The sequence below is a fragment of the Muscardinus avellanarius genome (genome assembly GCF_963383645.1).
Source record: "Muscardinus avellanarius genome assembly, chromosome: 16".
Taxonomy (NCBI): domain Eukaryota; kingdom Metazoa; phylum Chordata; class Mammalia; order Rodentia; family Gliridae; genus Muscardinus; species Muscardinus avellanarius.
Genome location: NC_137802.1, coordinates 46,319,473 through 46,332,920, shown reverse-complemented (window position 1 = coordinate 46,332,920; position 13,448 = coordinate 46,319,473). Strand labels below are relative to the sequence as shown.

The window sequence follows — 13,448 nt, the reverse complement described above, 5'->3', positions numbered from 1 at the left end:
TCCAGTATACACTCCCACACCTATTTTTTTTTAACATTTTTATGTGGAAACAGTCTCTTAAGCCAGCGAGGCTGGCTCTGAACCAGCGCGATCCTCCTGTCTCTGCCTCCCAAGCTCGGGGATTACAAGCGTGCACCACCACGCCCGGCACACCCTACTTTTATTCTCGTGGTGGCATCTGCTCTGCTGCGTCCCACACCTCCCAGTAGGTCACTTTTCTAGCCCCTAGCCCGTACCCGCCAGCCACCCGCTGGCCCGCCTGTCTGGCTGCCCTGCCTCTGGATCAGCCTGGCACTGAGCCGTGGGCACCCGGCCAGCTTCTCCTCCCTCTCGGGCCCCGCCTCTTTCTCAGCCACTGCCCTGCCAGGAGTGTGCCAGGTCCGCCCCCTTCAGTTTTCCTGGCCTTTTTTTTTTTTTGGCACTACTTCTCTGTTCAGTATAGGGATAAGAAGGGGTGGAAGAAAGGACTCTGTCCATGGTAATCTTGAAAAGGTAGAGATGGGTCCTTTGGGGCACCTGCCAGAAACTACCAGAGAGGCCCAGCTTTTGCAGAACCTGAAGAGCTGACCCAGTCATCGCTGTCTGAGGGGCAGGGCCCCCTGGACAGCTCTCCTTCATTCCCCACTCAGCCTTGTCCATTCCCTGCCCAGACCAAACCAGCCTGGGGTTCCCCACAGAACTGGGGGCTCCATGAGAGTAGGAGCCTGGCCTTTCACTGCCCAGCTCTGCTCCGCAAGAGCAATGCAGCAGGAGCCACAGTGGAAGCTTTTATTTACAGTTTCCACATTGAGGAAAAAGCAGGTGAAGTTAATTTGTGTGTGATGTTGGGGACTGAACCAGGGGCATTGTACCTCCAAGCTATACCCCTAGCTCCTTCTGTATTTTGTTCTGAAACAGAGGTTCACTCACTAGGTTGCTGAGTCTGTCCTTAAATCTGTGATTCTCCTGCTTCAGCCTCCCATGAAATTAATCTTTAAAAGATATTTGTAACCCAGCTGGGCATAGTGGTGCACGCCTGTAATCCCGCCACTTGATAGGCTGAGACAGGAGGATCATAGGTGCGATGCAAACCTCAGCAATTCGACAAGACCCTTAGTAGCTTAGTGAGACGACTTCCTCCTTCCCTCCCTCCCTCCCCCTCCTTCTTTCTTTCTTTCTTTCTTTCTTTCTTTCTTTCTTTCTTTCTTTCTTTTTTTCTTCTTTCTTTCTTGCGGGTCTGGGGATAGAACCCAGGAGCATTCAACCTCCAAGCTATACACCCCCTGCCCTATTTTTATTCTTTTTAACTTGAAACAGCGTCTCACTAAGTTGCCGAGGGCCTCACTAAGTAGCTGAGGCTGTCTGTGAACCGTGATCCTCTGATCTCAGCCTCCCGAATGCTGGGATTAAATGCTGGGATTACAAGCGTGCGGCAGGCACCACGCCCGGCTGAGACCCTATTTCAAAATAAAAAGTAAATTTAGAAATACGGCTTGGAGTTAGAATGCCTTTGGATTTAATTCCTAGTAAGCAAAATAAATAATTAAATAAAAATAAGAAGGGCTGGTTTAGAGCTTGGAGGGTAGAATGCCCCTGTTTCTCCTATACAGAAAGAAAGAAAGAGAAAGAAAGAAAGAAAGAGGATATTTCTAACCCAATACATCAAGAGATTTCAATATACAGTCAGTATAGAGGTTAATGAAATATTTTCTTTTTCTTGGAGTACTAACGTTTAATGAATCCATTGTGTATTTTATTTTACATCTAATCCATTGCCAAATTCAGATGTTAAGTTTTCATTGTTGGTCAGTGTTTAGAATTCATAAAATATACAGTTGATAAAGTTAAATAATATAAATAGTTAAAATAAAACTTGTGGTTCGACGGTCACACCAGCCATATCACAGGTGCCCAGAGGCCGCACATGGCCAGTGACTGCCCTGCGTGGGGACAGCACAGTGTGTGGTGCTCGCCAAGACCGCCTCTGTGGGGTGGGGAGCTCCAGCCTCTGGACTCCTTCCAGAGACCCGCAGTGCAGGGAGATCACGGTAGCCAGCTTCTGGACTGGAGACTGGGGATCCGGACCTCTCCCATAGTGCCCGCGGTTACGTTTCTGCAGATTTGGGGCAACTTTCTTGCTCACTTTTTTGTAGCATTCTAGTTGCAACACCAAACCCACTCCTCAGGCTGCTTTTTACTTAATATCTTTTCTATTCGGAAGATGGACCCCTATTTTATTTTATTTTTTGTGGCACTGGAAATTGAACCCAAAAGCATTTCTACCTCCAAGTTATACTCCCAGGCCAATTTATTTATTTATTTTGCAATACTGGGGAGTCTACCTCCAAACTACACCTCCTGCCCTACTTTTTTATTTCTTATTTTGAAACAGGGTCTCACTGAGTTGCAAAGAGCCTCAGAAGTAGCTCACGAACCACAGTCCTCTAGTTTCAGCCTCCCAAGTTGCTGGGATTGCAAGCGTGCCTGGCTTTATTTTTTCTCCTTCCTTCCTTCCTTCCTTCCTTTCTTTTTCAGTACTGGGGATGAAACCCAGGAACATTTTACCTCTGAGCTACACCCCTGTCTATCTTCCTCCTTTCTTTTTCTTTCCTCTTTTTTTTTTTTTTTTTTTTAATATGGTACCAGGAATGGAACCCAGGGGCATTCTACCTCCGAACTACACCCTAAGCCCTATTTTTTAGTCTTTTTTTTTTTTTTTTTTGGTGGTACTGGGGTTCCTGGAAGCCCTTCTACCTTGGGGCTACACTCCCAGACCTATTTTTACATTTTCATTTTGGAAACAGGGTCTCCTAAGCCAGCGCGCGCGGCTGGCTTCGAACCTGCGCGATCCTCCTGTCTCCGCCTCCCAAGCGCGGGGATTACAAGCGTGCGCCACCACGCCTGGCTTAGTCTTTTTATTTTTGAAACGAGGTCTTACTGAGTTGCTAAGGGACTCACTAACTAGCTGAGGCTGTCTGTGAACCGCGATCCTCTCTGGTCTCCGCCTCCCGAATGCTGGGATTACAAGCATGCGCCACCACCCCAGCCAGGCTCACTTTCTTTTCTTTTCCTTTCTTTTCTTTTCTTTTCTTCCTTTCTTTCCTTCCTTCCTTCCTTCCCTTCTTTCCCTTCTCTCTGTCTCTGTCTCTTTTTGCAAGTCTGGGGATGGAACCCAGGGGCATTTGACTTTTGAGCTACACGCCCTGCCCTATTTTTTATAATTTATTTTGAGACAGGGTCTCACTAAGTTGTGGAGGGCCTCACTAAGTGGCTGAATCTGTCCATGAACCGCGACCCTCCAGTCTCAGCCTCACAAATGCTGGGATTACAAATGAGCGCCATCATGCCCGGCTATTTTTTTTATTTTTTGATAATACTGGGGTTCCTGGAAACCCTTCTCCGGGCTACACTCCCACAGTTTTTTAATTTTAATTTTTTTTATTTAAATTTTATTTTTGGATCTGGGGTCCCTGGAAACCTTTCTACCTCTGGGTTACACTCCCAGACACCTATTATAAAATTTTTATTTGGAAACAGGGTCTCTTAAGCCAGCGGCTGACTTCGAACCTGTGTGATCCTCCTGTCTCCGCCTCCCAAGCGCAGGGATTAAAAGTGTGTGCTACCACGCCTAGCTTTTTTTTTAATTTTTAAAACAGGGTCTAAGTTGCAGAGGGCCTCACTCACTAGCTGATCCTTCTGTCTTAGCATCCCAAGTACTGAGATGACAAGTGTATGCCACCACACCTGGCTTTTCTGTTTTTTATTTTTGTAGTATGGGGATTGAACCTGGACGCATTCTACCTCCAAGCTACTTCTCCAGCACTGTTCCATTTAATTTTTTACTTGGAAACGGTCTCACTAGGTTGAGAGTTTCACTACTTACTGAGGCGGTCCTCGAACCCGTGATCCTCCTGTCTTAGCTTCCCAAGTACTAGGATTACTGGCGTACACCATGACACCCAACCAGTTTTTTTTTTTTTTTTTTTGTACTGGAGATGGAACCCCAGCGCCATTCTACCACGGAGCTACACCCCCAGCCCTATTTTTTTTTATTCTTTATTTTGAAATAGGGTCTCACTGAGTTGCCAAGGGCCTCACTAAGTAGCTGTACGAGAACCGTGATCCTCCTGTCTCAGCCTCCTGAATACTGGGATTACAAGTGAGCACCACCATACCTGGCTCCTTATTTATTTATGGTACTGGGGATGGAACCCAGGGGCATTCTATCTCCGAGCTAAATCCCTAGCCCTATTTTTTATTCTTTATTTTGAAGCAGGGTCTCACTGAGTTGCAAAGGGCCTCACTAAGTAGCTGAGGCTGGCTTCGAACCTGCACAATCTTCCTGTCTCGGCCTCCCAAATGCTGGGATTACAAGTGTGCGCCAGCATGCCTGTCTTCTGGCTCCTTATTTTTATCTTGAAATTCGGGTCACTGCCCTGGCCCAAGGCCTTTTCTGTACCCCCAGGGCCCCCTTGTGGCTTTGTTCTTTAATTGCCTCTGGCGGTTTCCTCCTTCACTTTTAGAGGTTCCTGCATACCTATTTTATATTTTATTTGGAAACAGGGTCTCTTAAGCCATCTGAGGCTGGCTTCGAACCTGTGCTGTCCTCCTGTCTCAGCCTTCCAAGCCCGGGGATTACAAGTGTGCACCACCACACCCGGCTCACAGTATGATCTTGAAGAAATAACAGAGCTGGGCTTGGTGGCACACGCTTGTATTCCCAGTACTTGGGAGACTGAGACAGGGGAGTCACAGGTACGTGGCTAGCCCCAGTTACTTAGTGAGGCCTTCTGCAACTTAAGGAGTTCCCATTTCAAAATAAAGAATAAAAAATAGGACTGGGAGCTGGGCGTGGTGGTGCACACTTGTCATCCCAGCATTTGGGAGGCTGAGACTGGAGGATTGCTGTTCGTGGACAGCCTCAGCTACTCTGCAACTCAGTGAGACCCAGTTTCAAAATAAAGAATAAAAAATAGGGCTGGGGGTGTAGCTCGGAGGTCGAATGCCCCTGGGTTCCATCCCCAGTACCATAAATAAGTAAATAAATATATAAATAAATAAGGAGCCAGGTATGGTGGTGCTCCCCCAGACCCGCAAAAAAAAAAAAAAAAAAGAAAAAAGAAAAAGAAAAATGGGGGATGTAGTCCAGAGGAAGAATATCCCTGGGTTTAATCTCTGGTACCACACACAAAAAAATCATAGGTATATATGTGTGTGTATATATACACACATATGTTTATATATATAAACATATGTGTGTATATATATGTGGGACATTTTGGCTTATTGGACAGCAACGCCCACTGCAGGCCCCCTGTTGACTGTGTCTTGTGAACGCTGAGTATTTTTAGTGTTAGGTCTTCAAGCCTGACACAGCTATATTTTGGCAAAAGGCTTCTTGTCTCCTTTGTCTCCCAAATGTAGTTGCAGGGTCAGTGCAGAGCCTGGAATTAGACAGACTTGGGTTCAAATATTGACTCAGGCTCTTAGTGGGTGTGTGACTTGGACAACATCTTTCAACCTTTTAATCTCAGGACCCTGGTCTGTAAAACAGCACCCTTGGGGGCCATCGAGGATTGCATGGGGACCCCCCCCCCAAACACTCCTCAAAGGCTGGCTCTTCATTTAAAGTTTCAGTCAGGCTTTTCTCTCTACATTACTCTGAACCCTAAAGCGTAAAGGTTTGCGTGAGCTTCTGGCTCAGGGAGAGCCCCCATCCCTTTCTTGGGCCCCTGTTTTCCTAGGCAGAGCCTTTGCTCCCGGTCCTTCCCTGGGTTTCCTTGCATCTCAGTGGCCCCCGCACCCCCAGCCCGGCCAGGCAGCAGGGCAGAGCTGGGTCTTCCACAGTAGCTGTGCTCCGTGAGCTCCCCCCAGGGTCTCATAACTGCCCCACTGGCTGGGGCAGACACGGGGCGACAGGGATCAAGGCTCTGGGAGTTCTGCCTTTGCCCAACAGCTGGTGTTGGGGGCCAGGCATGGCACTCCAGGTTCAGAGGGTTCCCAGGGCACAGCCCCAGCTCAGCCTGGCGTGGCAGGCGAGGAGCCGGCGTGGGTTCTAGGCCACAACATTTTCCCATCAGTGCAGAAGTCTGGAAATATCCTGGCAAGTGTTCTCATAACTCTGGCTCTGGGGCTGTCTGGCCTCCTACCTCTCTCTCTCCACGGATCTGGCCACCTTGTCTCTCAAGCCATCACCTATTTTTATGGCCTGAAAAAAAACCTTATCACTTCCCCCTGGAGGAAACCCAGGTGGGGCTAAGAAGTAACTAGTTAGGGTTCACTTAGCCTCCCGGGTCCCCAGAGCCCAGCCCCAAATACCCACACGTCTGTGGGATGCGGAATCGCCCAAGGGGTCTCAGGTGAGAATGTGGGTTATGGCTTTGAGCATCAACCTCTTGTGCTTTGGGCCTGAAAGAAATTAGGTAGCACCATACTTAATAGAAACCAGGCGGAGGGCCTAGAAGACAAAGGTTCTTCCTGGCCTCAGTCCTTCCTAGCCCTCACTGGGGTTTTAATCAGGGCTGGGGGCTCTGCTGAAAGGAGGGGGGAGGGGCTGGGAGTGTGTTCCCAGGGTGGGGGGCGATCCCTGGGGGGTGGGGAAGGGCCTCCAGGATGTCTGTTCTTTCATTGGTTGGGTGGCCCTGCCCACCTCGCCCCCCCTCTCCTGGAACATTCCAGACATTCCAGACAAACTGCCTGCCATTGCTTTGAGGATATGGATTAACATCCCAGCAGAGATTTGATTGCACCAGTGCCACTCCTCTCCCCTTCCCCTCCCGGAAAAGAAAAAGAAAGCACCCCCCCCCCAAACAGTTTGGAAAATGGAAGTTTTGACCTTTGACCTTAGATTAGAGTAAGGGGCTCTCTTGAAAGAGCATGCTTCAGCCAGGGCTCCTGCAGCAGGGTTGCTGCAGGTCCTTATTGGCCTGAATGCCCAGTCGCAGCCCTGGCTGCCTGCCCTTCATCTTGAAGGGTTCCTGTGAGGGAGGTGTCAGGGTCTGCGTCATCCCTGCAACTTTTCCAGTGGTGGAATAGTTTCTTTTTGGCCCGAGGCTCCAGTGGTTTGAAAATGGTAGCGTCCCCTTGGTGACCCATTGAGTTGGGTCGATCAGTGAGCAGGATAGGTGTGGAGCCTCTTCCTGGCCTTCGAATGGGATCACAGGGCGGAATCACAGGGCGGCCTGATAGATTGATTTTGATTTGAACTGGATTGATTTTGATTTCCCATCGGTTTTATTCTGTTTTGGGTAATCTGATCTCCTGAGGTCTAGTTCCCAAACCAATCCAAGTAGACTGTCACAAAGGTTCTCTTCAACACTCCCACCTCTCCCCAAGATATCATCCTTTGAAAAGATCTTTCTTCTGATGACTCCACACCCAGAGTGGCAGAGCCCGAGGGGTCTTAGAGACCCTTTTTCTTTGTTTGGTGGTACTGGGAGTGGAACTCCTGTCTTCTACCCCTGGATTACACCCAAAATGGAAATCCTCCCGTCTTGGCCGCCCAAATACTGGGATTACAGGTGTGCGCCACCATCCCAGGCTCTTTACCTTTTTATACCTGGGGATACTGAAGGTTGCTGTGGTGATGTGGGTGAGCTGGCCAAGGGCAGCCCAGGTAGACATGGACTTTTTTTTTGGTGGTGGCGGCGGCACTGGGGATTGAACCCAGGGGCCTTCTAGGAACTCCAAGCTACAACCCCATCCCCTTTTTATGTTTTGTTTTCAAACAGGGTTTTACTAGGTTGCTGAGAGTCTTTGCTAAGTTGCCGAGGTTATCCTCAAACCTACGATCCTCCTGTCTCAGCCCTCCAGGTACTGGGATTACAGTTGTGCTTCACCAGGCCTGGGGCCACCACGGGGGCTCTCTAGTCCAGTTTTCGTTCCTGTCACTAGACTTTAGAATTTTGCTGGGCCTTGTCCAGAAGAGTTTGGCTGGGCGTGGTGGCACACGCTTGGGAGGCGCTTGGGTGGCGGAGACAAGGATCTCATAGGTTCGAAATCCGCCTCAGCTACTTAGTGAGACCATGTTTCCAAATAAAGTTTTTTTTTTTTTTTAAAGGTCTGGGAGTATAGCCCAGAGGTAGAAAAGCCCCTGGGTTTATAACCTCAGTACCACCAAAAATAAAGAGTTTGATAGAGGATGTACCGAGACCTAAATGACAATTGACTAACACATCAAATCAATTTAAATGTCTTCAACTCAGGGATTAGGGTATTGATTTGAGAGGGGAGCCATTGCTACGGAAGTCAACCCTGAACCTGGGAGCCTTCCTCAGGGAAAAATCCTTTTTCATGCTCCTCTGGGGATGGAACCCAGAACCTTTTGACCTCTGAGCTACACCCCCTGCCCTATTTTTTATTTTGAAACAGGGTCTTACTAAGTTGCAGGGGGCTTCACTAAGTAGCTGAGGCTGTCCGTGAACTGCGATCCTCTGGTCTCAGCTTCCTGAATGCTGGGATTACAAGTGTGCGCCACCACGCCCGGCTAGAAAATTCCATTCCCAAGAGGCATTTGGAGCTGGGCAGGAGACAGTGCAGTTACCGGGGAGGAGGACGGCGCGGCGCTCGGGTGGCAGTGGTGGCACGCTCCTGCCTTCATATTCACAGATGCAGCTAGTGTTACACTTTAAGTGCTTGGAGCCTTTTGCTAAGCTCTTTATGAATATTATCTAACACCACCTACCACCTGTGAATAGGTATTATCCCTGCTTTGTGGAGGGAGGGAACGGGGCCTCAGCAAAGTTAAATAATCTTTTCAAGATCAGTGGTAATAAGTGGTTTAAATCCATATCTGTGCCAAGGCTTAAGCGCACTCTCACTTTGTAACTTGTTGGCATATATTGTTCCCCTAGTGCGGGGTGGGCACCCCCGGGCCAGGCGGGTTTTGTTCACTGCTGCGCTTCCAGCGTCTGGAAGCATGTACAGCAAGAAGTGCCAATTAAATACTTGCTAGATTAATTTACAATTAATGTCTTACTTAGCTTTGTACTCAAGTGTCTGGAACATAGTTGTGGTAACAGATGCTGATTGAATAAAAGTGAGGAAGTTTAAATCGAGACTAAACAGTGGTTACTTTTGAAGGGGATCGGGCTGCCCGCCGCTCGGAACGTTTGGCTCTGCGGTCTCCGATATGAAGCACTCTGACTCCAAACCTCCATTACTAAAAAAAAAGTTACTTATTTATTGGGTACTAGGGATTGAACTCGGGGGCTTTCTACCTCCGAGCCACACCCCCAGCCCTGTTTTACTTTTTATTTGGAAACAAGGTCTCACTAATTTGTTGGCCTTTGGCCCCAAACCTGCTGTCCTCCGGTCTCAGCCTTGGGATGATGGGCTGCGAGACCACGCCCTCCTCCTAAACGCTTACTGGTGCGGTGAAGATGCCAGAACGGGGATGAGGGTCAACACTGCCAGTCGCAGGGCTGTGATGCTTCCAGGGCGCTCTCAATATCTCACCTCTCCTTTGTTTTCAGGAGTCGGAAAATCCAGATCCGAAATATCCCACCTCAGCTCCGGTGGGAAGTAAGTACTTGGGGGAAGAAGGTTGCCTCTCGGTGGGTGGGTGGGATGGTGGAGGCTGGGCAGTTGGCAGAAATGCCTGGGCTGGTTGAGTCTCCTCCTTCATCCAGGACTCCACCTTTTGGGCGTCCCCATGGTGAAAGGCCGGAAGGGGTGGGAAGAGTGTGTCCCAGGGCCTAGAAGTCACAGGAACCCACCAGCCAAATGGGCTGTTAAGCAGGCCCTCGACCCGGGGCTCAGTTGCGATCCCGCGGACACTGGGTCGCAGGCTCCCTGCCCTCCGGTCCTCTGGAGCTGTGCTGCGAGGGGCCGTGTGCTGGGATGCTCTCGGGCCACTCACTTCTCTCTTCTCTGTGCTAACAGGTGCTGGACAGCCTGCTGGCTCAGTATGGCACGGTAGAGAACTGTGAGCAAGGTGAGGCTGGGCGGGGTGCGGGCTGGGGGCTCACCAGCAGATTCTAGGCAGAATGCTCAGGGGCCCGGCCCGCGGCCCGCTCTGGGCTCTGTCATTCCCAGAGCGCTTGTTTCTCTTCCCAGCCTGGAGTCCCAGGCCCTTGGGGACCAACTGAGGTAGAAATAGATATCCTGCAATTTTAATTCTTTTTGGGGAGTGCTGGGATTGAATCCAGGGGTACTATACCTCCAAGCTGGATCCCCCCTCAGCCTTATTTATTTTTTATTTAGAAATAGGGTTTCACTAAATTGCTAAGAGTCTTGCTAACTTGCTGAAGCTGTTCACAGCCCTATTTCCTTCCTTCCTTCCTTCCTTCCTTCCTTCCTTCCTTCTTCTTTCTTTCTTTCTTTCTTTCTTTCTTTCTTTCTTTCTTTCTTGCCTGGGGATGGAACCCAGGGGGTGTTTGACCTCCGAGCTATACCCCCTGCCCTATTTTTTATTATATATTTTGAAACAGGGTCTCACTGAGTTGCGGAGGGCCTCACTAAGTAGCTGAGGCTGTCGGCGAATTGTGATCCTCCGTCTCAGCCTATCGAATGCTGGGATTACAGGTGTGTGCCACCACGCCCGGCTTTTATTATTTATTTTGAAACAGGGTCTCACTGATTTGTTAAGGGCTTCACTAAGTAGTTGAGGCTGTCTGTGAACCATGATCCTCTGGTCTCAGCCTCCCAAATGCTGGGATTATAAGCGTGTGCCACCACGCCTAGCTTGTAATTTTTATTTTGCTAAATTGTTGAGGCTGGTGGCCTCTGATTTTTTCTTGTCCTTTTTTTTTTTTTTTTTTTTCTCATGGCATTGGGAATCAGATCTAGGGACATTCTGCCTTTGAACTACACCCCAACCCTAGTTTTAGTTTTTATATTGAAACAGGGTCTCACTAAGTTGCTGAGGGCCTCACTAAGTAGCTGAGGCTGGCTTCGAAACTGTGATCCTCTGGTCTCAGCCTCCCAAGTAGTGGGATTTTAGGCCTGTACTGTCACGCAGGGCTCAATCTAGTATAATTTGATAACCTTTCTCCATATTCTTTCTTCCCCTGTTCTCTCCAGCCTTTGTTAACCACTGTTCCATTTTCAACTTTATCTCTTTGTCAGCTTTTGTATATTTCCCATACAACAATCACCTACTTTTTCTGTTAACTGGCTTGTTTCACTGAACATAATCTCTAGTTTAATCCACGTAATCACAAATGACAGGATTTAGTTCTTTTATTTTTCTATGGAGCTGGGGATTGAACCCTGGAACATTCTACCTCTGAGCTGTACCCCTAACCCTATTTTTTATCTTTATTTTTGAAATGTTCTAATGGCTGAGGCCTTAAACTTGCTATCCTCCCAAGCACTAGGATTACAAGCTTTTGCCCCCACGCCAGGCTAGGATTTTATTCTTTTAATGGCTGAATAGTATTTCATTGTATGAATATATTATGTACCTATGTCAATCACATTTTCTTTACCTCTTTTTTTTGTGGTACTGGGGGTGGAACCCAGGGGTTTTCTACCTCCGGGCTATACTCCCAGACCTATTTTATACTTTATTTGGAAACAGGGTCTCAACTAAATTGCTGAGAGCTGCTGAGAGCCTCACTAAGTAGCTGAGGCTGGCTTCGAACCTGTGTGATCCTCCTGTCTCAGCCTTCGGAATGCTGGGATTACAAGAATTCTGGGATTACAAATTTGGGCCACCACGCCCTGCTCCCACCCTTTTTTTTTTTTTTTTTTTTTTTTTTTTGCGGGTGTGGGGATGGAACCCAGAGGCATTTTACCTCCGAGCTACACCTCCCTGCCCTATTTATTATGCTGGGATTACAGGTGTGCGCCACCACTCCCGGCTTCTATTTTTATTTTGAAACAGTCTCACTGGGTTGATGAGCGGCTCACTTCTTGCTGAGGCTTTCCTAGAACTTGGGAATCTCCAGTCTCAGCCTCCTAAATTCTGAGATTACTGTTATGCACCACCCAGCCAATAGCAAGTAGCTTTCTAAGGGCGCCTCTGGGCTAGGTGTGTAAACCTGTGTTTGGCTATAGGGGAGCTACGCCCTTGACTTTTCTTTCTACTCTCTCGAGTAAATTCAGGGCAGTTAACTGGATGCTTTCTTGACTCAGAACTCAGGAAAGCTGGGGTTGTGGTTTCACTGGTGGGGCTGCAGATCTCCCCACGCTGACATGGGCCTTCTGTCTTTGCAGTGAACACCGAGAGCGAAACAGCTGTGGTGAACGTCACCTATTCAAACCGGGAGCAGACCAGGCAGTGAGTGTCCTGCAAGCGGCGCTGGGAGTCTCTGTGTGGGGCCTTGGGATCTGGGCTCCTGTGGGTGGACAGAATGATGGGTGGAGTGAGGGTGAGGGTTATGCATGCTGGGTTCTGATGTTGGCCTTAGCAAAGTGTTTATCTTTATTTAAAAATTTTTATTTTTTTGTGGGTCTGGGGATGGAACCCAGGGACATTCGACCTCCGGGCTACACCCCCTGCCCTATTTTTTATTCTTTATTTTGAAACCGGGTCTCACTGAGTTGCAGAGGGCCTCACTAAGTAGCTGAGGCTGACCACGATCCTCCGGTCTCAGCCTCCCGAATGCTGGGATTACAAGCGTGCACCACCATGCCCGGCTAGAGTGTATATCTTTCATTTCTTGTATTTCAGGAATCCCAAAGGCTTAAAAATTCTGCAGAATATTGATAGCAAAAATACAGGAGAGGAAGGGATTCAAGCTCTCCCCAGGGGAAGGTGGGAAGATGGGGAGAAAAGTGCTTTGATTGCCCCAGAGATGCAGGGTCCTTTTTTGTGTTGATGGCGCCACCTAGTGACAACTGAGGGGAACAGAGGGCTTCAAAAAGGATTCTTTAAATGTGATGCCAGCCAGAGACCTCACTGCATTTCCTGCCCTGTGGAAGCTTTGATGTGGGTCCTTTTAGTCCTGCCACAACCACAGTTTCTAGCTCCTTAGCCATTTGGCTGAGCACTTGTGCCTCTGACCCACTGATCACAGACAGGCCACACATTTTGGGCACTGTCTGTTTATATCTGTATTGGACCCAGTAACAGGGCTTTGCCTTGAATGGTTTTCTTTTTTCCTTTTCCTTTTTTTTTTTTTTGGTGGTACTGGGGGTGGAATCCAGGGGCTTTTCTACCTCCGGGCTATACTCCCAGACCTATTTTATACTTTATTTGGAAACGGGGTCTCAACTGAGTTGCTGAGAGCCTGACTGAACCTGTGCGATCCTCCTGTCTCAGCCTCCCAAGTGCTGAGATTATGCCCAGCTCCCAGCCCTATTTTTTATTCCTTATTTTGAAACAAGGTTTCACCGAGTTGGTAAAGATCTCTCTGAGTAGCTGAGGTTGTCTGGGAACCTCAATCCTCCTGTCTCAGCCTCCCAAGCGCTGGGATTTCCAGTGTGTGTCACCCTGCCCGGCTTCCTTGGATAGTTTTCTTGCTGTTTTGACTTGTTGCCTCCTCCTGGGCTGGGCTCAGGACTTTATAGACGTTCCTATGGCC

The 13,448-nt window shown here is 48.6% G+C and overlaps 1 protein-coding gene across 4 annotated transcripts in view; it reads left to right on the top strand.

The window, feature by feature from the left end:
- Window positions 1–13,448, top strand: part of IGF2BP1 (insulin like growth factor 2 mRNA binding protein 1) — a gene marked incomplete at both ends in the record, with an annotated part of 47,976 nt that overhangs the window by 21,902 nt on the left and 12,626 nt on the right. For all 4 annotated transcript variants that reach the window (XM_080713530.1, XM_080713529.1, XM_080713528.1 and 1 more), the window contains 3 exons: window positions 9,453–9,501; window positions 9,862–9,913; window positions 12,139–12,202. In XM_080713530.1, the coding sequence (XP_080569656.1) occupies window positions 9,453–9,501; window positions 9,862–9,913; window positions 12,139–12,202 (165 nt within the window). The remainder of the gene's footprint in view (window positions 1–9,452; window positions 9,502–9,861; window positions 9,914–12,138; window positions 12,203–13,448) is intronic.